This window comes from Leopardus geoffroyi, chromosome B2 (genome assembly GCF_018350155.1).
Source record: "Leopardus geoffroyi isolate Oge1 chromosome B2, O.geoffroyi_Oge1_pat1.0, whole genome shotgun sequence".
Lineage (NCBI taxonomy): Eukaryota > Metazoa > Chordata > Mammalia > Carnivora > Felidae > Leopardus > Leopardus geoffroyi.
The window spans coordinates 129,687,059-129,712,398 of NC_059332.1; the positions used below are offsets into that span (position 1 = coordinate 129,687,059).

Here is a 25,340-nt window from a genome sequence, read left to right on the forward strand (position 1 = left end):
CAAGCCATTAGCACAGAGCCCAACGCGGGGCTTGAACCCACAAACCATGGTGCCACTCAAGTGCCCCTCTCTCAAAGTAATCTTAAAAAAAAAAATTTATTTTGCTTGAGGATTACTCAGGGGCACCAAGGTGACTCATGACATAGAAAGGAAAATACTCAATTATTATATTTCAGGTGATTTCGTTCTAAATTATTTTAGAATTAATATTAACAATATTATATATTGAGTATATAATAATGAATTGAATACATCATTATTTTACAGACACACTAGTGAGCAATTAATACAAATTTCTGCTCAAACAGGTCCTTTTTGGGGGGCCAATATTTCACAAATAATTTACCCTCTGATCCTTGATTGGCTTCAGAAATATATTGGAATAGATACACTCTCAAACCAAATTTTTTTTTTTTTTTCAACGTTTATTTATTTTTGGGACAGAGAGAGACAGAGCATGAACGGGGGAGGGGCAGAGAGAGAGGGAGACACAGAATCGGAAACAGGCTCCAGGCTCTGAGCCATCAGCCCAGAGCCCGACGCGGGGCTCGAACTCACAGACCGCGAGATCGTGACCTGGCTGAAGTCGGACGCTTAACCGACTGCGCCACCCAGGCGCCCCTCTCAAACCAAATTTAACATCACTTCTATTTGGAAAATATTCTAGTGGCCCAATTCAGAAGTAGTTTAAAAAATCAACAGGTTGAGGGGGCAGTAGATTAAAAAATCAACAGGGTGGCTCAGTCAGTTAAACATCTGACTTCAGCTCAGGTCATGATCTCACGGTCTGGTCCGTGAGTTCTATCCCCTCATCAAGGCTCTATGCTGACAGCTCAGAGCCTGGAGCCTGCTTCAGATTCTGTGTCCCCCTCTCTCTCTGCACCCCCTCTGTTTGCTCTCTGTCTCTCAAAAATGAATAAACATTAAAAAAAATAAAAAATCAACAGGTTGTGTCACATTGTGAATAGGTTCTTTATGAAAACTGGTTGATTGATATTCCAAAGATAATTAACATTTGGAACTCAGTTCAGTTTGGAATTTAGTGACGTTTGGTAACATCCCTTTTGGGAGGCAGGTTATTGGTTATAACAACGTTCCGTCAATTGATCATAATAAAGTGTTATATCCATCTATATCTATCTGACTCATGGATGATGTACCTTCCATGAAGTTTGAAATTGAGTTTCACAAAGCAGCGATATCACTAGAGATTAAACAGACGTTAAAGTAGAGAGTTTGCTGTGCATGGGGCTCATAAATGATCAGATCTAGATGATGATATTTAATTTCCACCTTTGCTTCACATTTAAAATCAGACCACTAGGTATCTTTAATCTAGCTCTTTAGAATGTTAAATGTTTTACTTGAAATGCACATTTAGTTTACAAGTAGCAATTTAGTGTTCTGTTTCCATGATGTATCACTATTAAATAAAGCACTGGAAAGGAGTCATCTATTACACATGTTTCTCCCTTGTGCAAGCCCCTATATGCACCTCATGTCATGTTGCTTGCTGGATATCAAAAGAGATTAGAGGCAGCATGATTTCAGATCAAAGAGTAAACATCTGCCTACCCCAGGGATTTCAAATTACAATTATTTTTTGCTCAATAAAGAAGAGGGGCTCAGCAGAATTCTAAATAAAATGCAATTTTAGGGAACTAATGTTCCTTAAATTAAATAGCTGATACTTCAAGCTATTAAACGTTCATACTGTTTCCAAGTTATTTGCTGAAGAATATTGAAAATACACTGACATTTTGCATAGTGCTATACTTGTCAATCTGTTTTATTATAACATGTTTCAACCCAAGTGACTTTGAATGACATTTGTGTGGACCCTTGAATATTTCAGTCTTGGTTTTTCATAATAGAAGGTATGGGTTGTTTATTTTAAGTTAAACTTAATGTTGGCAAGTGCTGTTTCTAATTTTATGTTATGGGTCCAGCATCTCCAAGCTAAAAGGAAGGTATGGATATAGTGAAAGCATTTGGCAAGGTTGCATTACTGAAGGGTGAATTTCTCATTGGAAGGAAAAACTTCCGGTGAATATATTAAGAATGATTGTGCTGGGGGCGCCTGGGTGACTGTCAGTTAAGCTTCCAACTGTTTTGGCTTAGGTCATGATCTCACGATTTTGTGAGTTCGAGCCCCACATTGGGCTCTACACTGACAGCACTGAGCCTGCTTGGGATTCTCTCTCTCCCTCTGTCTCTGCCTCTCCCCTACTCATGCTGTCTCTGTCTCCCTCAAAATAAATAAATAAATAAACTTGAAAAAAACAAAAAAAAAAGAATGATTGTGCTGGTGTAGCAGGATTCTTGCACAGAGAGTCGTGACCCCCAGGCTTTTCTTTCCAGGGAGCAACTTTATTCCTGCCAGCACCTCTCAGTTGGGTTCATACCCAAAGAACTGAGCCCTGAACGTCCCGTGGCATAGTTTTTTCATACGTTTATTTTCTATTTCTTTGTCTCCCATATATGGTAATACATACAAGCATGTAGTCTGATTAAGTAGTCTCAGTTTACAAGGTCATGAGGGATGTTGTCATGAAGGCACATAGCCAGGTTACCTTGAAGTTTTGTTTTGTTTTGCTTTTGGTTTTTTCTGTTCTCTCTTTTTTTTCTCTCCTTAGGGAAGGCATTGGTAATTCTCTATCTTTTCCATTCTTGAGAATATAGATATATGTTATATGATACAGTTTTTGTTTTATGGTTATGTCCTTTAAATCGAAGGAAGAGGACAGATAAGTTGTGTTTGGCATTATTATTGAGCAATTTGGAGGAAGCTATACATATCCTACCTCATGTAATATATGGGGAAAAAAGATGAATTAAAGAGTTACCTGCAAAATATAAAAAGTAAAGAAAAATATCAAAAAAGTGTAATTTTATATCATCAGAGTGTGGAAGTCATTTCTTAATACAACACTTATATCCAAAACCATAAAATAAATAATTGAAATGTATGAATACCTAAAAATGTAAAACGATTCTCTGTAAGAAAATGTAAGTTTTTTTAAAATTTGGGGGAAAAAATTATGTAGAGGTAAACATGTCAGAATCAGAGGCATAGACACATTTTTAAACCTTTTATATTAAAATGTGTGGTCTTCAGTCCTGTAACAGATGTTTAAATGAACATAATGTCTGAAGTCGTAGGCAGGGTGCCAGAGAGATACAGATTAGACTCAAATCTAGAGTCCTTTGAAAAGCCTCAAATCTAGAGTTCTACTTCCATTTTGTTAGAGTGTCTGGGTCAGTAAGTGGTTGTTTGTTGTTGTTGTTTTTAAATGTTTATTTGTTTTGAGAAAGGGAAAGAGCACGAACAGGGGAGGGGCAGAGAGAGAGAGAGAGAAAGAGAGAGAGAGAGAGAGAGAGAGAGAGAATCCCAACCAGGCTTTGCATTGTCAGCATGGAGCCTAAGGGCTCCATCAAAACCACAAACCATGAGATCATGACCTAAGCCCAAATCAAGAGTTGGATGCTTAACCGATTGAGCCATCCAGGTGCTCCAGTAAATGGTTGTTTTTAAATTATAAAACTATATTCTACCTTAAAGCCTGTAAATAGAACAAGCATTAATTTTGTAACATAGTTCCTTAAAGTTTATTGACTTGTTAAAATAACTAAATTAACTAGCTCCCACATAACCATAGTATAACGAATGACAGACCTCTAAGATCTAATTAACTTTATTTTATAGACACCTGCAAATACACATACAAGCATTTTGACATAATATGAGCATGTCTTAGGTATGACCTAGTCTTTCCAATATAACTGAAAAGGTGTCCCACTTTGCATGATTTATCATTGAACTATAGCTCCCTTTCCTGTGTTCATGGAGCAAATAGAAAAATAATTAGAATTCCACTTTTCTTGAAATGTCAGGAAGGGAAGAGGCACTCTGACCTCAGCTTCAAATTTAACCAAGAATATGGGAGGGTTTGAAGCTGTTCAACATGCTTCTTAAGGAATTTCCCCTAAGCACTAATATCTGAATAGCCCCCCCCCCAAAAATATGCAAGAAAAGCCTTATTCTCTCTTGACATGAAGTTATGCTCAGCATGCTAACTGTAACACCACAGCTTAGTTTCAGAGCAGCAAAGAACAATATTTGCCTATTCTTTGTAATGTTTGTGCTAAAATAACAGTCTTGCGATCATTTTTCTACACTCTATAGTCAATGTTTCTTAAGTGCCTATGATGGGGTGAAGCTTGCTTCTAGAGGATTTTTAAATGTATTTCAGCAGGAATGTAAAGATTGAATTTCTACCATGCTTGTCAGCAGGAATATTTTTTTAAGGGGTAAAAAGCACAAACATAGAATTATTCTAGATCCCCACTAAACTGTGGAACATTCCGTTGGGACTAGTTGCTGATAACTGCTATGGTAATTGGAAATATTAGAACTTATGAACCAGTACTAAGTGATATCTATTGTAATATGCACATTACATCCTTCTCTAGCAACTAGGTGACACCATCTCCATTTTGCATATGAGAAACTGAGAGTCAGAGAGGTTAAAAACCTTGTTAAGGTCACACAGCTAACAAGTAACAGCAAGGTTCAAACCCAGAACAACTCGACTCCAAATCCTACTAGCAATCAAGGACCTTTTATCCTCTCAAATTCCTACAATACATGGAAGCAATCTAACCTGTATTCATTCATTTACACCTCCCTTGGTGCTACAGGCCCCAGTCTAGACTCTTCCAGTACAGTGATGAAGACAGACTAGGACCCTGACTTTGTGGGCATGCATTCAAATAAAACAGATGCATGCTTATTATCAGTTAAATCATAATGGGGAATAATAAAGGGAAACAAAGACACAGAGAGTCATGGGAGGTATGACTTTAGGGGCAGGGAAGGCCTCCGTGAAAATTTATTAGCGGAAGGGGGACCTTGGATGAAACGAGAAAGGAGGAAGCCCTGCAGATATTTGAGAAGAACATTCGACACAGAAGAAAGAGCGAGTGCAAAGACCCTGGGCTGGCAGTGTGCTTGTGTTTGAGGAACAAAAGGAGGCCAGTGTGGCTGGAAAGGGGAGGGTGAAGGAGAGCATGAGGGAAAGTGAGTACAGACATCCAGGGACAGTTTAGGCAGGCTTTAATCCATGGGAAGGATTTACATTATTGTTATTTTTTCTTTTTTTTTTTTTTAATTTTTTAATGTTTGTTTTATTTTTGAGAGACAGAATGTGAGCAGGGGAGGGGCAGAGAGAGAGAGAGAGAGAGAGAGAGAGAGAGAGAGAGAGGGAAAGACACAGAATCTGAAGAGGCTCCAGGCTCTGAGCTGTCAGCACAGAGCCCAAGTGGGGCTCAAACTCACAAGCCGTGAGATCATGACCTGAGCCGAAGTCGGACACTTAACCGACTGAGCTACCCAGGTGCCCCTATTATTATTTTTTTCATGTGTGATAGGACACCAATGAAAAGTTGGCCTTAGAGGAAAAAGCAGGGTTTACTGGCCCTGGCTGTATGGAGAGTGGGCAGTGGAGGGGCCATAACTGAAATAGGGAGGATGTGGCCAGGCCCACAGAGAGAAGTGGTGGCTTAGGTGGACGGACGGCAGTGGGGGAGACTGGTGAGGGATCGCATATGGGGGTCTATTCAACAATTCAGGGGATTTACATCTTGCAGGCGATAGGCATAAACCCCAGAAGGGTGGAACAATAAAGACAACGTCCCACTAGGAATGCATTGTGAGCTGCAAATTCTTCCCTGTTTCTCCTGCCTATTGTTTGGGGCACGTGGACCTGACCTGTTGATGATCACAGCAAGTACTTTGACATGGTGGGGGGGGGGGGGGGGAGGGCAGGTTGTTACAGCCTCATTTGAATTTCCCTTAGGGCTGGCTTAGTCACCAGTGTGCCTTATTCATTAGTACGAGTTTATCATAACTCTTAGGTTATCATAACTCATAGGTTTCTCAAAAGAATTCGATCCAATGGACAAAAGCATAGTAAAGGGATCTGTCTGTAAATGGGGACACGTGGGAGGAGGGCTGCGGGGAGGTACAGAGAAGGTGGCCGGTTTGGAGGGAATGCTGTGATCAGCGGAGTGAGTGATCTGCGGGGAGGCGCAGAGTGGTCAGGAAACCCCAAGGCGCTCACTGAGGCTGTAGTGGGGGGAGGGGGGCGGGTAGTAGGGAAGGCAGGGCGAGGGGAGTCTTGAAGCATCGGAAGACTAATACTCTAAACGTGGCAGGTTAGCGTAGTGCAAGGTGCCCTCTAGCTCCTCCTCTTCCTGAGACAGGCCGACTGGGGATGCTCTCCATTCCTGGAACTGCCGCTCTGCCCCCTACCTGCGTGTGCACGTGTGCGCATGCGCGCGTGCATGCATTCCTGTGTACGCGTGTGTGGGCTGGAGAAAGCCAGCTAGACCCGGCCTCCCTTCCTAGCTTCCAAACTGCCTGTGCTCCACCACCCACCGTTCAAACTCAGCAGCTTTTCCTTCCCTTGTTTCTTCCTATTTGTGTGTATGTCTGTAAACAGTGACGTTCAAGCCCAACAGGTAAGGATGGAGGGGGGAAGGAGGGTGCAAAATGGGCTTCAATCAAGGAAAGTTTAAGAGATGACAGAATGAAATTTTTGCCTGGGCTTTAAAATGTTGGTAAACTTTGTTGATGCACATTCATAGTTAAAAAGGGGCATGTGTGGGGTGCCTGGGTGGCTCAGTTGGTTAAGCGTCTGACTCTTGATCTGGGCTCAGGTCATGATCTCATGGTTTGTGAGTTTGAGCCTCTCATCCGGCTCTGCACTGACAGCATGGAGCCTGCTTGGGATTCTCTCTCACTCTCTCTCTGTCCCTCCTCAGCTCGTTCTCTCTCTCTCTCTCAAAAAAAAAAAATAAATAAATAAGCTTTTTAAAAGTAAGGGGTGGGGGGGGGAGGGTTTACTCGAGAACCTCAGGATATTTGACCAAAAAAGATTAAAAGCCACTACCTGATGTGTTCATGTCTTGAAATGTATTTTTTTAAAGAACAAACTACCTTGTTGTGGGTTGTTTTTGTTTGGGTTTTTTTGTGTGTGTGATTAAACATAGCATCCACAATAAAAAAAAATTTTTTTTAAACTTCTTCCAAGGAAAAGAAACTCTACCTAGCTGCATCAGATAGCAGCCTTGAGCTAAACAAGGATACCGGATCACCTGTTTCTTTTCCTGTATCTGCTGAAGGACATTTGAGCCAGCATTTCTCAGACGAAAATCTCTTCCCACTGACTCAGGCCATGTTTCTCCCCGTGGGATATACGAATTACCTGTGACTGACTACATGGGTGTGCGTTGCTTTTGTTTTCCCATCAGATAGATTCCCTCTAAGCTGGGTCAGTTTTCAGTTCTTATTACAAAGCTTAGAGTTTTGGGAATCCAACTGTGCTGCTAATTCCTGCTGGGGAAGGCGAGTAGCCCTCACAACTCCTGAATAACCTGTGAGGTAAACAGAGCTGAGGTCGGTTTTACCACAAACAGTGACTATTCACACCCAGGGGCTGAATTAAAGCTGAATGCTCACCTGACCTTAAGCCTTGACTGCCTACATACTGCCATACGTGGACTATTTGTCTGGTCTGGTAGACACTGTGTGTGTGTGTGTGTGTGTGTGTGTGTGTGTGTGTGTGTGTGTTCTACAATAGTCTCACAGCACTGTGAAATTCCATTACTTTCCAGCAGCCAGTGTATGTAGGATGATTCAGGAACCTTGGGCAGGCATAGCACCCAGCCTTGTCTCAGGAACATCCATGTTATTTCCGGCCAGATTTAGGCCGGAAGCTCCTGGCAAACAATAGAACAGCACCAGGTGTTCTCAGCAGCAATCTTCTTCTTCTCCCTTAAAAGTTGAGATTGGCAAATTTCCCAAAGGGAGAGAGGCGCCCTTGGTTGCACATGGTGTTACGGTTGCTCACTACAGAAGCATTTGTCCTGGATGCCTCTGCACCCAGCTGTCTCAGAGGTGTCCCGTATAATTAAATGTTGGCCCTTTGGAGACCAGGCCAGTCACAGGACACATCAGGAAGGTGACTCTTGCTTAGAGACTGGCTGCGCTGAGGTTTCACGCTGGATTTTGGTAAAGCTGTTACAAAGGGACGTGGTCATTCCACCTTCATAGGATGAAGTCTTCTCTGACTCCTGTCTGTGGACGCCACCTTCGTGCCTGGAAGTGGGACAATGGGATGTTTCTGCACTGCTACTGCTAAACTCCTTTACCTTAATAGACTATGAAGGTAAAAGGTAAAATGATGAAGATAACGTCTCTATGCTATTTGTTATGGTGCTTTGAGGACATTGTTTACCAATGACCTGAAAGAATTAAGGCAGCTTTCCATATGCCAAGTATATTTGGGGGCAGTAGTTTATATATGGAATAAATAGAAGAATATTGAGAGCCTGGAAATGAACCCTCACGTTTACGGAAAATTGATTTTCAACAAAGATAAATTGATTGCCCCAACAATTCAATGGGGGAAAGAACCATATTTTCAACACATGGTGCTAGGGCAGATGGATATCTACATGCCAGAGAATGAGATGGGAGCCCAAACTTGCACCATATGCAAAATAATTAACTCAAAATTGACCAAAGATCTAAATGTAAGAGAGAAAACTGTAAAATTCTTCCAAGAAAACCTAGGTGTATATCTTCAAGATCTTGGATTAGGTTATGGTTTTTTAAACATAATACCCAAAGCATAAGAAACAAAAGAAAGAATAGATAACTTGGACATTATTAAGGGAAAACATTTTGTGCTTCAAAGGACACTATGAAGAAAATGAAAAGACAATCCAGAGAGGGAGAAAATTTTTGTTAATCATTTATCTGATAATGGATTTGTATATAGAATATATAAAGAACTATTACATTACAATAATAAAAAGAGTTGGGACAAAGAGTTAGGAGAGACTTCAATCCAGTCATACAGTAAGTATTAGCTCACTCTGTGACTTTGAACAACAAGTTTAAATCTTCCAGGCTTCAGTTTTCACATGTAAAATGGATTAGGCAATCTCTCTAAGACTCTTTCCAAGTCAAATTCTCATAAATACATCTTCTTACTGGGGGTAGGACTGATCATTTCAGGTAAGAAACAGACGTCACCTGGTGCCTCTATTTCCCTCTTTTGATAATCATATTTAGGAAAGACATCTTGAGTTTCAAATGAAAAAATCATGGTCTTGCAACAAATACCACTAACAAATATTACAAACTGGATATTAAAGACTGCATACTAATAAAAATGCATGAAAAATTAAAAACAAATAAAAAAAGACAGCCCAACTAAAAATGAACAAAGGATCTGAATAGACATAACTCCATAGAAGATATACAAATTGCCAGTAAACACGTGAAAAGATGTTCAACATCATTAGACATCAGAAAAATGCAAATCAAAACCATAGTAAGAGACCAGGTATCGAATGGCTATAATCAAAGACACATAAGAGCCAGTGTTGGCAAGAATGTGGAGAAATCAGAACCCTCATACACTGTTGGTGGAAATGTAAAATGGTGCCGCCACTTTGGAAGACAATCTGGCAGGTCCTCAAACAATTAATTAGAGAATTATGATATAACTAGCAATTCCACTCCTAGGTTTATACACAAGAGAAATAAAAACATACATTCACCAAAATCTTGTCCATGAATTTCAAAGCAGCATGATTCATAATAGCCCCAATGTGCAAACAACTCAAGTGTCCATCAAGCTGACAAATGGGTTAATAAAATGCAGTGTGTGTATATATATATATATATATATATATATATATATATATATATATGTAATATATATTATATGTATTATTTGGCAACAAAACAAAATGAAGTGGCGATACATGCTAAAACATGGTTGGCCCATGAAAACGTTGTACTTAGTGAAAGAAGGCCACGTATTATATGATTCCATTTATACGAAATGTCCAGAATAGGAAATTCTTAGAGCCAGAAAGGACATAAGTAGTTGCCTAGGGCTGGAGGGATTTGGGGGAAATGGGAAGGGATACTAATGGGTACAGAGTTTCTTGCTGAAAGAATTCTAAGAAAAAATTCTAAAACTGATTGTAGTGATGGTCACACAGTTTTGTGACTATCCTGAAAACTATTCAATTGTACACTTCAAATGGGTGAATTGTAAGCTATGGGAATTAGATCTCATTTAAAGTGTTACAATAAAACAACTATAAAAAAATAGATGGGTAGAGAGGCTGGAATATGTCATTAACTATAGGCTTTCTCTGTATTTTTCTTCTCCCTTGGCCTTTATCTGCTTTCCTGGGTGTTGCTTTGAAAACATCCGAAGCAAAGATTTACAACTCATTGTTTGGAAGCCATTGAATTTGTGAGAAAAAGCTAGAGAGAAAGAGGTGATTGCAATGTAGTGTTTACATTTATGATTTACCTGCTGTTCATGTTTCAGCCTTAGTTCTAATCTGTGCACCTGTTACCACATACTAGCTGTTATCTCTCCTTGGAGATGGAAAGTCTCTGGAATTTTTAATAAAGTGTCCTCAGTTTCTTGGTCACACTTGTCTACTGAGAATCAAATGTAGTTTACTTTTCACCAAGCTTGTTCCCAGCAAGTTGCCACATAAAAGGTAGGAGAAAGCAAGGAGGCAACAGAGGCACTGTTTTCCCCTACTTTCTGGCAAAAATTACGTCTCTATCAAGATCAAGGAAGAGTCCTTTATTCCACCAACTGCACTTGTCATCCTAAGCCCATTACTGAGGCAACTGTTTTAAAGCAAGAAACATAGTGGAGGAAAGAGGAAATCACAGGATAAAATCCATTTGTTTTCTTCTCCAAGCCAAGCTGTGGAAGAGAGCATGGGCACAAAGACTTTGGCAGGGTTGCCTGGTGGGATGTGCCCTGGGAAGTCAGTCTACTTCAGGTTAGACCAAGGCAACTGACCTTGGCAACTCAGTTATCTCCTGTGAGCTTAAGCTTCCTTGTCTGCAGACTGACAGATCTCAAGTCTCTGGGAAAGACCAGCCCTAAAGGTACATGATTTTATGATTACATAAGCTGATCTAGACTTTTCTGAGAGATCAATGCTAAATGAACATTCAGGCAGATGAATCTGTAGTTGAATGAATATTGCACCCAATGTTTTCATTCACGAATAAATGACATCGTGGAAGAAGCAATTTCATGGCTTTCAACAGACCTCTGTAATGCTGATTAGTGTATCATTTTAAATTAATGATTCAAACAGAAAGATCCTGTCTGTTAATTTTGCAATCCACAAAAACATGAACACAACAGACATGTTAATTTCTAAACTTCAATTCAAAAACTTAACTGCCAGGGGCACTTGGGTGGCTCAGTCTGTTAAGCATCCAACTTTGGCTCAGGCCATGATCTCACAGTTCACAGGTTAGAGCCCCGCATCGGGCTCTGTGTTGACAGTTCAGAGCCTGGAGCCTGGATTTTGTGTCCCCTTCTCTCCCTGCACCTCCCCTGCTCACACTCTGTCCTCTGTCACTCAAAAACAAACAAAAAATTAACTGCCAGATTCCAAATAAAAAGAAGCTTGATTGAGCATAGTGAAACTTTAAATATTTCGAATATTGGATGACCATAGTTGAACTTGAACCAAATTTGATGTGGTTACCTTTCTTTTTTACCTTTGGGGGAGGGGGTGGGATATAATTTGCATACAGTGAAATGCACAGATTTTAAGAGAATAATTCAGTGAGTTTTGACAGATGCAGACATCATGCAACCTATATCAAGATATAGATTATTCCCATCCCCACAAAAAGATCCTTCATGCCTCCTTCCTGTCAGTCCTCTCTCAGAGGCAAACACGGTTCTGATTTCTTCACCGTCCATTAGTTTTTTCAGTCTTAAAACTCTATCAATGCAATCATACAATATATACTCTTGTGTCTGGTTTCTTTCAGTATAATGGTTTTGAGGGTCATCCATTTTGTTGGGTTTATCAGTAGTTTCTCACAGGTTGGATTCCCTAGAAAGAGACAAAGCTTAGCATGCAGGGCATTTATTAAGGAGGCCTCTTGGGATCTACAGCTTTGGAAGGGAGGGGAAAGCAGCAGGATTGAGCAGTGGGAGAAGTGAAGCTGTGAAGCAGCCCCAACAGAAAGGTCCATTAACCCACAAGTCACTGTACACAGGTTAACAAGCTGGAAGGGACAGTTCTCAGTTACTCTGCTTTTGCAGGAAGGAAACATTTGACTGAGGTCATGCAAGAAGCGTTGCTTAACACTGAGAGTATGGTGGAGAGATACTAAGGTAACCCCCCGATATTCACACCATTGTGTAAGCCCCCTTCCTTGAGAATGCATGGGATCTGGGGCTTTCTTCTAATCAATAGATGATGGCAAGGAGGTGTGCGATTATGTGTGTGTGATTATGTTACGTAAGATTACGATGTCTGCCTTGTTAGGAGACGCTCTCTTCCGGGCTTCAAAGAAGCAAATTCATGTTGTGTGCTGCCATGTGGAGAGGGCCAAAAAGTAAGGAACAGAGGGCAACCTCCAGCCCACAGCCAGCAGCACACAGAGGCCCTCAGTCTGGCATTCTACAAGGAATGGGATGCTGCCTCAGCCTCACCGGGCTTGGACGCATAGCCTTCCCCAGTTAAGCCTTAGAGGAACCACAGCTCTAGCTGACACCTTGCTTGCAGCCTTGTGAGGTTCTGAGTTCTAAGCAGAGGACCCACTGAGTTGTGCCCTAACTCCCGACACACAAAAACTAAGAGATACTCTGTGTTGTTTTAAGTTGCTAAATTTGTGGTAATATTGTTATGCAGCAATAGATAACTAATACGGGTGGGAACACAGATTACTCGAAAGGAAGATCTATTCAGTAAAAATGGAGAACTACAGGAAGCAGAATATATGTGAAATTTAATTTGAATTGATGGAGAGGTGTAAGAGGAACAGGAAGAGTCCTTAGCCGCTGAGGAAAAAATCCAGATGGTTAAGCTAACTAACACTTTCCCCATTGGTGAGTGGAGAGAGGGCCAGAGCCAGAAAAATACACTATAGCAATAACTGGGGAGAAATGTAGTTTATATATCAAAATATATGGCCTTTATGAACCTATAGCATATTTCATTCAAAAAGATTATAGTGGAGGGGTGGCTGGCTGGCTCAGTCGGTAGAGCATGAGACTTTTGACCTCAGGGTCATAAATTCACGCCCCACGCTGGGCATAGAGATTACTTTAAAAATATATTATACTGGCAAAGCTGAATTGTCCACTTCCACCCAGCATATCTGAACTGTAGAAGCAATTCTTAGGAAGTCACTTAAATCAGTGACAGACCAAAGTGTAAGTCTAGGCTCCCAAAGACTGTGACCGGTGATCCATTCTTGACCTACAAATAAACACCTGTGGACCTATCATCTGCAACTATAAGATATCTGGCTGGAGGTGCCTATTGTATGATATAGAGTAATATAGTAATATAGAATAATGTAGGTTGTATACATTGTATCATTTTTTAATGACTATCCCAAATAAAAAATATGGATGGAAAGCCCAAGAGGAGTGAAATTGCTCATATTATCTACCTACCTACCTACCTACCTACCTCTCTATATCTCCTACTATTGGAAGGTAAGCTGTATGAAGAAAAAGATTTTTTTTTGGTTTACTATCTTTTCCCCATGCATATCAGTGGCAATCAATACATATTTGTTGAATGAATGAAGAAGCTCCATAGTTTCCTACCATTTCCTTCCTTCCTTCCTTCCTTCCTTCCTTCCTTCCTTCCTTCCTTTTTTCCTTCCTTCCTTCCTTCCCTTTCCTATATAAAATATATCATTCCTGAGCACTTACCCATGTGCTGACTCTGAGCTGCTGTTACAATGGTAAATATGACATGGCCTCCAAATGACATTCAATCCAGTGTTGGAGACTGATGAGGAGAGAACCTTGACAGATTCCATGGGAAAGTTGCTATAGAAATATATAGATTAAGGTCCCAGAGGATTCAACATATAAGCCAACATGTCTCTTAGAGCATAACATATAGGAGAACTGGAGGTGAGGTTTTCAGAATTAAGTCAACCCATGTAGACAGAAAATGAAATCAAAGGGAAGATGAGTCCTCTGATAGTAATAAAAGAGGGAGACACACAGAGATTTGAGAACCAAAGCTTTAGGTAAACCTAGATAGAATGTGGGTTGAAAATAAGCTATGAATGTTTAGTAACTACAGTGTTATCAAGCTATGAAAGAATCATTCTTCAGATGGTAATATCAGTTTTCAGAGTAAGGTACCATGTATTTCTATATTGCCATAAGTAATGGGAATACTACTAAATATTCATAGTGCTTTTGCATGTCTAGATGAAATAGAATAATATTTAACATGGAAACAAAGCAAGAATTATCACCCTAAAGTCACAGACTCAAATGGGAAATGTATGTTAATATTGACTGTTTTATTAATAAACGTAGCTGAATATTGTATTCAGCATTGGTTCCAAGAAATACATCACCATATGACTCCTTGATTCACAAAACCATACTGCATATACACCTGTGAAGTAGAAACCAAATAATCAGAAGAACAGTGAAATCTTGGGGGCTTCATGTGGGCTTTGGAATACTTTACAGCAAAACAAAATTCACAGCATTTTCTCCTGCTACATATTTGTCTTTTAAAGTATAACAATAGGGGCGCCTGAGGGGCTTAGTCCCGTTAAGCGCCCAGCTTGGGCTCAGGTCACGATCTCCCAGTTCTTGAGTTCAAGCCCCAAGTCCGACTCACTGCCATCAGTTCAGAGACCTCAGATCCTCTGTCCTCCCTCTCTGTCCCCCCCTGGCTTGTGTGTGTGCTCTCTCTCTCTCTCTCTCAAAAATAAATAAACATTAAAAAAAAAAAAAGTATAACAATAAAACTTTCAGGTTAAATTTGCTTCTTTTTTTATACAGAGTTCTCCTTTCCTCTGTAGAAATTTTCTTTGTGCATTCTCATAAGAAGTTGGGGAATGAAAACACTTCAGTGAAATAACCTCATTGCTTGGGAGAGGGGTGTGTACATTTAAAATGGAATATTCCAAGCCCATTTTGAATGTCTACTTATTAATTGTGTGATTGTATGATTTCTCCCTGAATAAATCTAGTTTTGATGAAAGATGAAGTCTGAACACATGCAGGTGCCTCACCCACCTTCTCAGCTTCCATCTGCATCACCTGTCTGGAGAATGTGTCAACTTCCCTTAACTGAGAAATAATTTGCAGTTACTGAAATCCATTTTATATCATAAAGCCTCTTCAACGTACAACTTTCCCTAGAGGGTTACGTTACTTGGAGGCATTTCTTAGATTTAGATTTAAGTTTCAATAAAATTAAATATATTTTAAAGAACCAACCTTATAGTTTTGTTTTCTTTTGTTTTTTCCTGTTTTTAAGTACCAGAAGCATAAAAGTAAAGAACAGTTGAAGTTAAGCCTGTTACATATGGGAAACTATTTATTTCGTTTGTGATTCCCTTACGATGCCATTTGGAGTTTTAAAGATATCATTGTACTACAAATAAAAAATATTACAGAGAGATATTTACTCTAAAGGAAACAATAATAAGCAGTAGATAGGAGTTCTTCATCTGTTTTTAGTTATACGATGCTAAGCTATTTAATAATGAGAGTGGTTTAAATAATACTAAAAATGCATCGGTATTTTCCCCTGAATGCAAAATAGTAAATTTTAAATTCACCTTTTTAGTAGTGATGTTTCAGCTCTTGTAACTTCCAGGTAGTTCTGTTTTTCATCTTGAATTGTCTTGACTTACATTCCAATGACTTTTTTCATTCAAAAGTATAGAGCCTTCTCTCCTTGAGTCAGCACTTGCTTTTCACATGGATGAATGAAGGTACTGAATATACCAAAGCAGTGAATCACCTCTCTTGATTTTTAGTTCTTTCATTTGGGCCCTCAGCTTTTTTTTTTTTTAACCTTTTAAAAATTCCCTTTCTTCTCTGTTCTTTTTCTTCTTTTCTCTTTTCTTTTTCAGCCACATCAGTTTAGTACTTACCTAATTTATTTGTGTGAGTATATTATTGTTCCCTAAAACAACCAAGTTTCCTTCCTTCCCTCCTTCCTTCCTTCCTTCCTTCCTTCCTTCCTTCCTTCCTTCCTTCCTTCCTTCCTTCCTTCTAAATAAATGCAGTTAGGGCTTTTAATATACCCCTAATGACCACATTAACATCATCCCACATGTTCTGTGATACTTTCACTGTTCTTTAGTCCTAAACATTTTATAAGTTACAAATGGATTTCCTTGTGTTTCTTAGGAGTGCATTTTTTTTTTATTTCCAAAAATATGTGGAAGATGTTTTTGTTTCTGTTTTTAACTCTTTTTCCTATTGATTTCTAAGAAATCAATACATTTAATTACACGATGGTCAGAGATTGTGGATTAATACGAAGTCTTTAAAATTTATTGAGATTTTGCATATGACCCAGTGTTAACTCACTGTATAGTTGCTATTTCTTGAGTACAAGTCTCCACATACATCTCTCATCAAGCTTGTCAACTGGATTGTTCAAATCCATAACCTTAAAAATATTTTGTCTGCTTGATCCGTGCTAATCCAATCTTTCTTACTCTTCTCTATTTCATAGCACTTTTCATCTTCTAAATTGTTATAAAATTTACTGAGTTGTTGTGTTCATTGTTTATTTTCTGTCCTTTTATTGAGATGTAAGCTAGGTGGCTCAGTAGGGTAAGTGTTTAACTCTTGATTTTGGCCCAGGTCATGACTTCACAGGCATGAGATCTGTCTCCACTCTGGTGTGATTTTCTCTCCCTCTCCCTCTGTCCCCTACCCTGCTTGTGTGGGCACATTCTCTCTCAATAAAATAAAGTAAAATAAAATAAAGATAAAATATAAGCTTTATGAATGCAGCTATTTTTACTTTTTGTTTAATTCTGTACATCAGGAATGCCTGGGTGGCTCAGTTGTGAGATCAAGCCTTGCATCGGGCTCCATGTTGAGAGTGGATCCTGCCTAAGGTTCTCTCTCTCTCTCTCTCTCTCTCTCTCTCTCTGTCTCTCTCCCTCCCCGCCCCCTCCCCCACTCACACAAGCTCTCTCTCTCTTTAAAATAAAAATAAATAAATTAAAACCAGATTCTAATTCTGTACATCAAATACCTAGAACAGGGCCTAGTACAAAGAAGCAGCATAATAAATATTTGTCAGGTGAATAATGAACCATGAATTTTTATTGATACAGAACTCTTATACATATAATATAATACAGATCTTAGATCTTCCGTATTTTCACAGTATAAGAATACAATGAGATAAAGTTATAACCCAAATACCAAGTAACTGGTAAATGGATAAACAAACTTTGGTGTAGCCATACCATGGAACGCTACTGAACAAAAAAGGAACAAAATACTGATCCATACCACACAGGTGAATAGCAAAAACATTAAGTGAAAGAAGCCAGATATAAAAATCTGCATATGGTGTTACCCATTTACGTGAAGTTTTAGAAAAGTCAAAACTCTAGAGATGGGGAGTAGGTGAGTAGCTGCCCGATGCCAGGGCGTGGGATGGGGATTAACTGCAGGACTTCACAGAACTCCTGAGGGTTCTCAAAGTTTTCTAAAACTTTATTGTGGTGGTGCTTACACAATATTTTTACCAAAACTCCTAGAACTGTTTACATAAAGTGATGAGATTTTAGAGTTTGTAAATTATTCCTCAGACAGCTGTAAGTAATAAACAGATGCACTTAATACTAACCACATATTATCAGAATTTAATCTTTCTTAGATTTAGGAAGCATGTCACAATTTGGGGGCAACTTCAGAATGAATTGCTGACTGTGTGTTAGAAAGATGCGGCTTTGGCAATTAATAAGGTTCAGAGCCTCCTCTGTAGCAGCCCATTGTTCATCCTTAACTCCTGGTAGAACACATCTCTATCATAGTTCTCACTGTTATAATCATTTAGCTGTAAGCCACAGTACTCACCCTCCACCATCTACATATACATGGAGACACTGTGGGTTCTGCACCTCGCTCACATCCCATGCACTGGGAGGTGCTCAGCCGAGGTAGTTGAATGACTAGGCGATTATTTAGAGAACGGAATATAAAAGCAAATTTGCAGTCGTTGACAGACTTGTTATTATTTTGCTCTGGAGTCCGCATACTATTATCAAACTCATTCCTATAGTTCTACACTTCAAGTTGCCATAATTACAGAGGTAGTGTAAATGCTTATTCTTTTATTCATTGCCTATGTATTGAATGCCCTCTATGTACCAGATATTTTGTTAGGTCTTAGGGATGGATGTGATAGTTAACAAAACAAAGATTTGGACCTTACTTTGGGCAATTATTTTCTGTAAATTGGACAGTAGTTATTAAAGATGTCTTTAAGAATTGGTCTCTGTAGATTTCGATCAGTGAAGAATATTAATTTTATAGCAGTTGTCAGAGTTTTAGATACTGTGGATGAGTCATTTGTTTTCCTGGTGAAACAAAGTGTAGCAAATTCACACTATTTCTCCTGGGGTGGAGGAAATTTTTGGAAAAGGAAGTTCCAGGAGCACCCCATAAGGTCTTAATTTTCCAGAACAAAACTTCCAACTGTCCGACTCAATCACTAAGTAAGCACACGTGAGACACAGCACGCCCTCTGCAGAGACTCGCTCTGGGCAAGGCAGCGGCAAGGTATTTTGGTAATCCTAGCTTGAGCAAGCAGTAGAAGGAGAGCTCAGGAAATAAAACATATAAAAATATGAGAACAATAGGAAAGAAAAGCCTGTTTTACAGGTTTGTTTCCTGTTCTAATACTTGTGGAATGTGTTTTTCTGTCCTACTGATGCTTAATATAACTAGAACGCCCAAAGTTGTCATTCTTTTAACCAAAATTCTCCTTTGTCTGTTTATATTATCATGTTAACGCTAAAATCTCTCAGAATTGTCCACGTAGAAGACATAGGAAGCATTTGGCTGCAATGCTATAGAATAGCATTTTATTTTATTTTTTTAATATTTTTTTTAACGTTTATGTATTTTTGAGACAGGGAGAGACAGCATGAAAGGGAGAGGGTCAGAGAGAGAGGGAGACACAGAATCTGAAACAGGCTCCAGGCTCTGAGCGGTCAGCACAGAGCCCGACGCGGGACTCAAACTCACGGACCGCGAGATCATGACCTGAGCCCAAGTCGGCCGCTTAACTGACTGAGCCACCCAGGCACTCCTAGAATAGCATTTAAAAAAGTAAACACTAGTTACATGTACAGAATGTCAACTGAAAGTATAAGATCCAATAAAACTTTTATTTGCATTTTAGTAGTTCTGTTTTTCTAGGTAAGCTTCCTTTCACAAAATGTAGCCAAGTTTTGGAGTAATACAGAGTTTTTAAAAGCTGGCAGACATTCTACTAAAAAAGTACCTTAATACTTAAAAATTTTTGCATGTTAGTTTTTAGTTTCTGAGTTATGTATTCTTTTACCTGATTATTAGAATGCCTTGTGTTAAAATAGCCTTCTAACTTTAAAAATTGCCTTCTAGTGTGCTGGCTTTGGCAGGACATACACTTAAAAAAAAAAAAAAATGCCCTCTAGCACCTCCATCAGAGGAAGGGAGAAAAAAGTTTTCTGCCTTTTAATAAACCTGACAATGAATGGTAGGTAGAAAGAAAATAATTGGCTAAAATAATAGTTTTAGATGACCTGTGAATTTGTATTGTTTCTTCTAGAAAACAAAGCAATACATTGAAAAAATATCCTATTTGGGAAACTACTAAGTTTTAATTACTAAGTTTCCTTTCCTTTTCACTAGGAAAGAGTTTTTCTTTGACTATAATTCCCCTTACTCAGGGAAACGTCAGTAATTCATCGGATTTTCATGGGCAAGTCCAGAAATAAGGGTGACAATTAAGAGAACCTTCATCTACTTCTGACATGGCCACCATCAGCCATATTGCTTCCTGGGCCACCACTGCTCTGACCAACCATCTCATCTCCTGGGAGTCTGACTAGCCCTTCTTTCCCCCCACAACTGCTGGTTCTCAAAATGGGTCCTGCAGCATCTGGGCAAAGCAGACACCCAGGATGTGTATTCATGGCATTTGTGCTCTTGAGGGAAAAAGAGTGAGATCTGTCTCCCACTCCAAGCTTAGATTAGGCCACCTAGAAAAGGCTGGCAGTCACCTAAATGATAGCTTTTGGTAGTGGTGATTGTTCTAATTGTAAACCATCTTCTCTAGCCACCAAATTGTACCTCTACATCTACAATTTGGACTTTGACCTGGTAGGGTAGGGACTTTTTCACAAGTAGATGGCTAAAGTTGGGGTGCCTGGGTGGCTCAGTTGGTTAAGTGTCCGACTCTTGGTTTCAGCACAGGGCATGATCTCGCAGTTCATGAGTTTGAGCCCCACATCGGGTTCTGTGCTGACAGGGTGGAGCCTGCTTAGGATTCTCTCTTCCCATCTATCTCTGCCTCTTCCCTGCTCACTCTCTCTGTCTCTCTCTCAAAAATAAAAATAAACTTAAAATTAAAAAAAAAAATAGGTGGCTAAAGTTTAGGTTTATTTATGCTTTTAACTTCTGTCTAGTAAGTAATTTTCATCCACCAGGGGTGCAGGTGTAACTCTGGTTACCCCAGATAGGAGAACTTTGTAACTCCAAATCAGACAGACCAGTGAAATCTGGGTGAAAATGTAAAATGCTTGAAAACCTTAATATGTACCTATAACCCCTTTGTCAAAAGGCCAACCAGATTCAGGAAGGGGAAATTCTATCTAACTAATCCACTCAATTTAACTTCTTTCTGGAAGTAAATGAATAAATCACAGTTCTTTCAGGGATTGAAAGATATTTAGATTGCAGGGTGGAAAAATCAGTAGATGCCATCATTCTATACTTTTAGGGAGGCTTAACATAGACTGTCCCTCAATTTCAGTCATGGTGTGATCTGATGACAGCATATTATAAAAGATGAAAGTAGTGGTTTGCTGAAGGCAGCTCATATAGACCAGTTGTGAAATTTCCAGGAATTTTGCAAACTAGTTGACATACATTTTGCAAGCCAGTCAACTGCTTGTTGAATTGGCCATTGTAGGAGGATTTACATTAAGGAAATAAGCAAATAGTACATACAAATCACAAATCAATCTTGTCCCCATCCCCAGACAAACCCGAGTGTTGAGTCTTTACCAGGATATCGCTGGATAAGAGTTTGGTTTAGAAATATAGACCAAGGAGCAGGATCAATGGGATAAATGCTGGAGAATTATAAAAATAGATGGTTTCCTCAGAATTAGATGTTGGCACTAATTTTGTTTAGCATTTTTATAAACTCTGTGGAGAGAGGTGATATACAGAGAAACGTCCATATTTTTCTGATGACATTAAATGTTCCTACAGTTAAACCATAAACTGTAGGATTAACACCCAGAGCTCTTAGTCAGACTGTTAATTGGATGACTTATAGATCACATCTCAAGTAAGGCAAAAAAAAAAAAAAAAAAGGCAATTTGGGGGGAAATTATCTTAAAATACTCTTGTTAGATGATAACTTATAACCTTTACATGATGTCCTAAAAATTGAATTTTGGGATTTCTGTAGACTTTCTATGTTCATTAGTATAATTTGTTAGCTGTGACAAAAAGGCAACAAAATAGAATAACTGTCCCACCCTTATGAAGAAACCTGGATACACACTGCAGTTTTGGTTGACATGCTTCAAGGATAATGTAATGGAACTGGAAAAGTTTCAGAGAGAAGAGTGTAACCTGATCAGGGGATTATAGGAATCTCAGATGAGGCTAAGATTATATTAACTAGCAAATCCTGAGAGGTTTTAAATAAGGTAAATATAGACGGATTTAGCAAATCCTGAAAGAAGAGAATTATAGAGTACCCCTCTGATGTTTGAAATAAGAATTTGTAGAAGAAATAAAAAGAAACACATTATTGTTTCTCAAGGAAAAGGAGTAACGATAGCAAAAACAGCCTCAAAATTTAACCTTTGTCAATTCAAAAAAATCATTTACATATTTTAATGTGCAAAATTTACTGTATATTTCTTCTAATCAATGACCTCCCTTATCAATTAGGCTCTATTAGTGGAAGGAAGAGTGTGAAGTTCCCTCTTTTCAATTTCAGTTGAGAAAACACTTAACCGTGGATTTTTGTTGTTGTTTTAAGGCAAAGGAATGGAAGAGCCATTATAATTGTTTGCTCTCAATGATGAGCCCCTCAGGTGGGATGTGTTCCCAAAATACAACAGTTTTGCACATTATAAAGAAATTTAGTTGATTGATTTCATTGTACTAATTAGAACTCACGTCTTGGTTAATCCTCAATTTCTTTAAAAAACTTAAGGTTTCTTAAGAATGCATTAGGCAAAGAGAAGTAGATAATTGATCACACTATTCTAGGGGGGTGGGGAATCTCCACAATAGACAGCTGTTTGGTTGTGAAAAAAATAGGGCAATTTACATAATTGCGATTAAACAGACAAGCAAATGTCTTTCAAAAAATTAAGCAAGGCTGTGTGTGATCTTAATAAAACAAACTTCAGAAAAAAAGATTTTCGGGGGCGCCTGGGTGGCTTAAGTCAGTTGAGCATCCGATTTCCGCTCAGGTCATAATCTTATGGTTCTTGAGTTCAGCCCCACATCAGGCTTTGGGCCCATAGCACGGAGCCTGCTTCAGATTCTCTCTCTCCCTCTCTCTATGTCCCTACCCTGCTAGTGCTCTCTCTCAAAAATAAATAAATATTAAAAAAAGATTTTCATGTTTAAGGTATTAAATAACTTAAATTTATTAGTTTATATTATATATGCTATATCATTTTTTAATAGTTTAGAGTTGAATATCTAGGATAATCTAAAAAGTGAAAGCTGTGGCGAGTGACCTAAATGTATTGCAGTTATTTTTTTCTTTTTCATGAAATACATGCATTCAGGAAAATGCACAAATTATGCATGTGTACAGCTCAGTGAAATTTTATAAAGTGAACACATTTATGTGACTACCACACACCCAGTCTAATGGTTATGTGTGCATGTGTGTGCATTACATATATTATATACATATATATGCAGTGCACTACATATACATATAATCTATAGATTATACATCGATTGTTAATACCAAGAGTATTTACCTGTATTCATATTTTTAAGAAGTTGGGGGTTCAGATTTAATTATGGGAGGATTTAATTCGACTCCTAGGCAGTATTAGCTTTTAAAATAAATTACCCATTGTTTTTGTTGTTTTCACCTTTTGTATATTTTATACCCCTTGTATATTTATACCCCTTGTATATTTTAAACCCCTTACCACAAGGTTTCAGAGAGTTCACAGTGATTCTTTTTTTAAAAAAAAATTTTTTTAATGTTTATTTTTGGGAGAGAGAGAGACCGAGTGTGAGTGGGGGAGGGGCAGACACAGAATCTGAAACAGGCTCCAGGCTCTGAGCTGTCAGCACAGAGCCCGACGCGGGGCTCAAACTCACAGACTGTGAGATCATGACCTGAGCCGAGGTCGGCCGCCCAGCCGACTGAGCCACCCAAGTGCCCCCACAGTGATTCTTTTTAAACGTAGGAGAAGTGAGCATCCTGGCGCTTGGATGGTAGACAGCAAAGTGTATCCTTAGCTGATTTCACACTTAGATCCATCTTTCAGATTTATTGTTCTCCATAACTGAGGACACGAATTTTTTTTTATTGTGTTTGTTAAAAGGAAGATAAGTTTTTAAAGGAGAAAAGCCCTACACAGAGCAGACATCAAACAGTGCTGCAAGACTGCTAACAGAATGTGAGGACGAAACCAACTTTAAAGAAACAAATTTTGTTAAATTAAGTACCGTGACTAAGTACTTTAATTCCTTTTCTTTCAGCCCTAAAGGATCATTTGACATTGAACCTTTTAAGTCAAACGGGAGTCGCCTGAACTCTCTACTACCCTGGGGGGTGGGGGGGGGGGTGCCAGTCTCACAGCCCCCGCGGGCGCCGCGGGACCGGCCGGGGGCCTCTCTCCTCCCCACTACTTCGTCCCCCTGCGCCCATTCCCCTCCTCCCCTCCCCCTCGCCCTCTCCCCTCCCTCCTCCCCCGTGACCCCTGACCCCAGCTAATCTGCATAGAGGAATGACAGGCATCCGCTGGGCAGGATCCGCCTCGCCGGCTGCGGCCGGCCGGGCTGGGAGACCCGCGCCGGGGAGAAGGTGAGGGGATCTGGCGGGCAGCTCCGCACAGCCCGGAAAATGAGCGCTTGGAAACCTGCCTGCGAGCGGACCCATGATCGAAGGACCAAAGGAGCCGCGTGATCGCCGGACCTGGCCCCGCGACCCCAGACATGGGCCAGACCTCGGTCTCCACGCTGTCCCCGCAGCCCAGCAGCGGTGAGTCCCGGGCGCACGGAGCGCCCCGGCCGCGCGGGCGCTGGGCTTGCTCAGGGCAGCTGGGACGGCCGAGGGCTCGGCGGCACGTCGGGCTGTGCCCGAACCCGCCAAGTCCGTCGGAGAAACCCGAGAGGTAGCGCTCCCCCAAACTCTTTGTCGTGGAGAAGTGGAATGCGTTTTGGGATCCAGCCGATTTTACCTTAAAGGCACAGGCTCCATTTTCCACACGAGATGCCTCGCCTGGGTGTTTATCTGAATTTCTTCGGAGCCTGAAAGTTACGAGAAACGCCATTTGCGTATTGCGGTGTTTTTAGAACGGGAAACTTAGAGAGCTAGATAAACGTGCCAACAGGTTTTTCTGTATTTACGCTTGGCTTGCGAACACACTAGAACTGAATTCTTTCAAGCTTGTCAATTGATTTATGATTTGTTTTCGGAGTAGACGTGCTGATTGCCTCCTCTAATCCTGGCAGAACTCTGAATACTTAGAAACTAACTTTAAAAAGGCTTAATCGTTTCAAAAGATAATCTGTTTTATGTTAGACCCCAAAGCTACAAAACTGGGGGAAACATACCCCACCAACTCAGTTACCGAGGGCTGAACGTCCAGTTTATGGAAGGAATCGTGTGTAACGTTTCTAAGTTACAATCCTCTGTTTTAAGTTGGGTTGGTTTTGTGGGGTTTTTTTTTCCATTTTCTTAAAAAAAAAAAAAAGGGAAGGAAGGTACGTTTGGCATTTCTCCAGCAGGGTAGGGATAAACAACTTTTTGCTGGCGTTATTTGTAATTGGATAATGAAATAAATTTAAAAGTATTATTTTGATTATTTTTTCCATCAACATTAAAAAAAAAAAAACAACCTCAAAGGGGCCATTTACGTTATTCCTTGAGATATCTGATACACTTTTAAAATTGTGTAAACATTAACAGGATCTTGCTGAAAGGAAGTGACAGGGCACAGATGAAGGTTTTTTTAA

The 25,340-nt window shown here is 39.7% G+C and overlaps 1 protein-coding gene across 9 annotated transcripts in view; it reads left to right on the plus strand.

The window, feature by feature from the left end:
• The window catches only part of PHACTR2 (phosphatase and actin regulator 2), a 274,251-nt gene that overhangs the window by 115,735 nt on the left and 133,176 nt on the right, over window positions 1-25,340 (plus strand). For 2 of the 9 annotated variants that reach the window (XM_045499880.1, XM_045499886.1), the window contains exon 1: window positions 24,107-24,363. The exons of 5 other annotated variants lie outside the window; for them this stretch is intronic. In XM_045499880.1, the coding sequence (XP_045355836.1) occupies window positions 24,318-24,363 (46 nt within the window). In that variant the 5' untranslated portion in view covers window positions 24,107-24,317. Of the gene's footprint in view, window positions 1-23,873; window positions 24,364-25,340 lie in introns of those variants that run through there. 2 more of the 9 variants (XM_045499881.1, XM_045499885.1) reach the window with 2 other exon arrangements.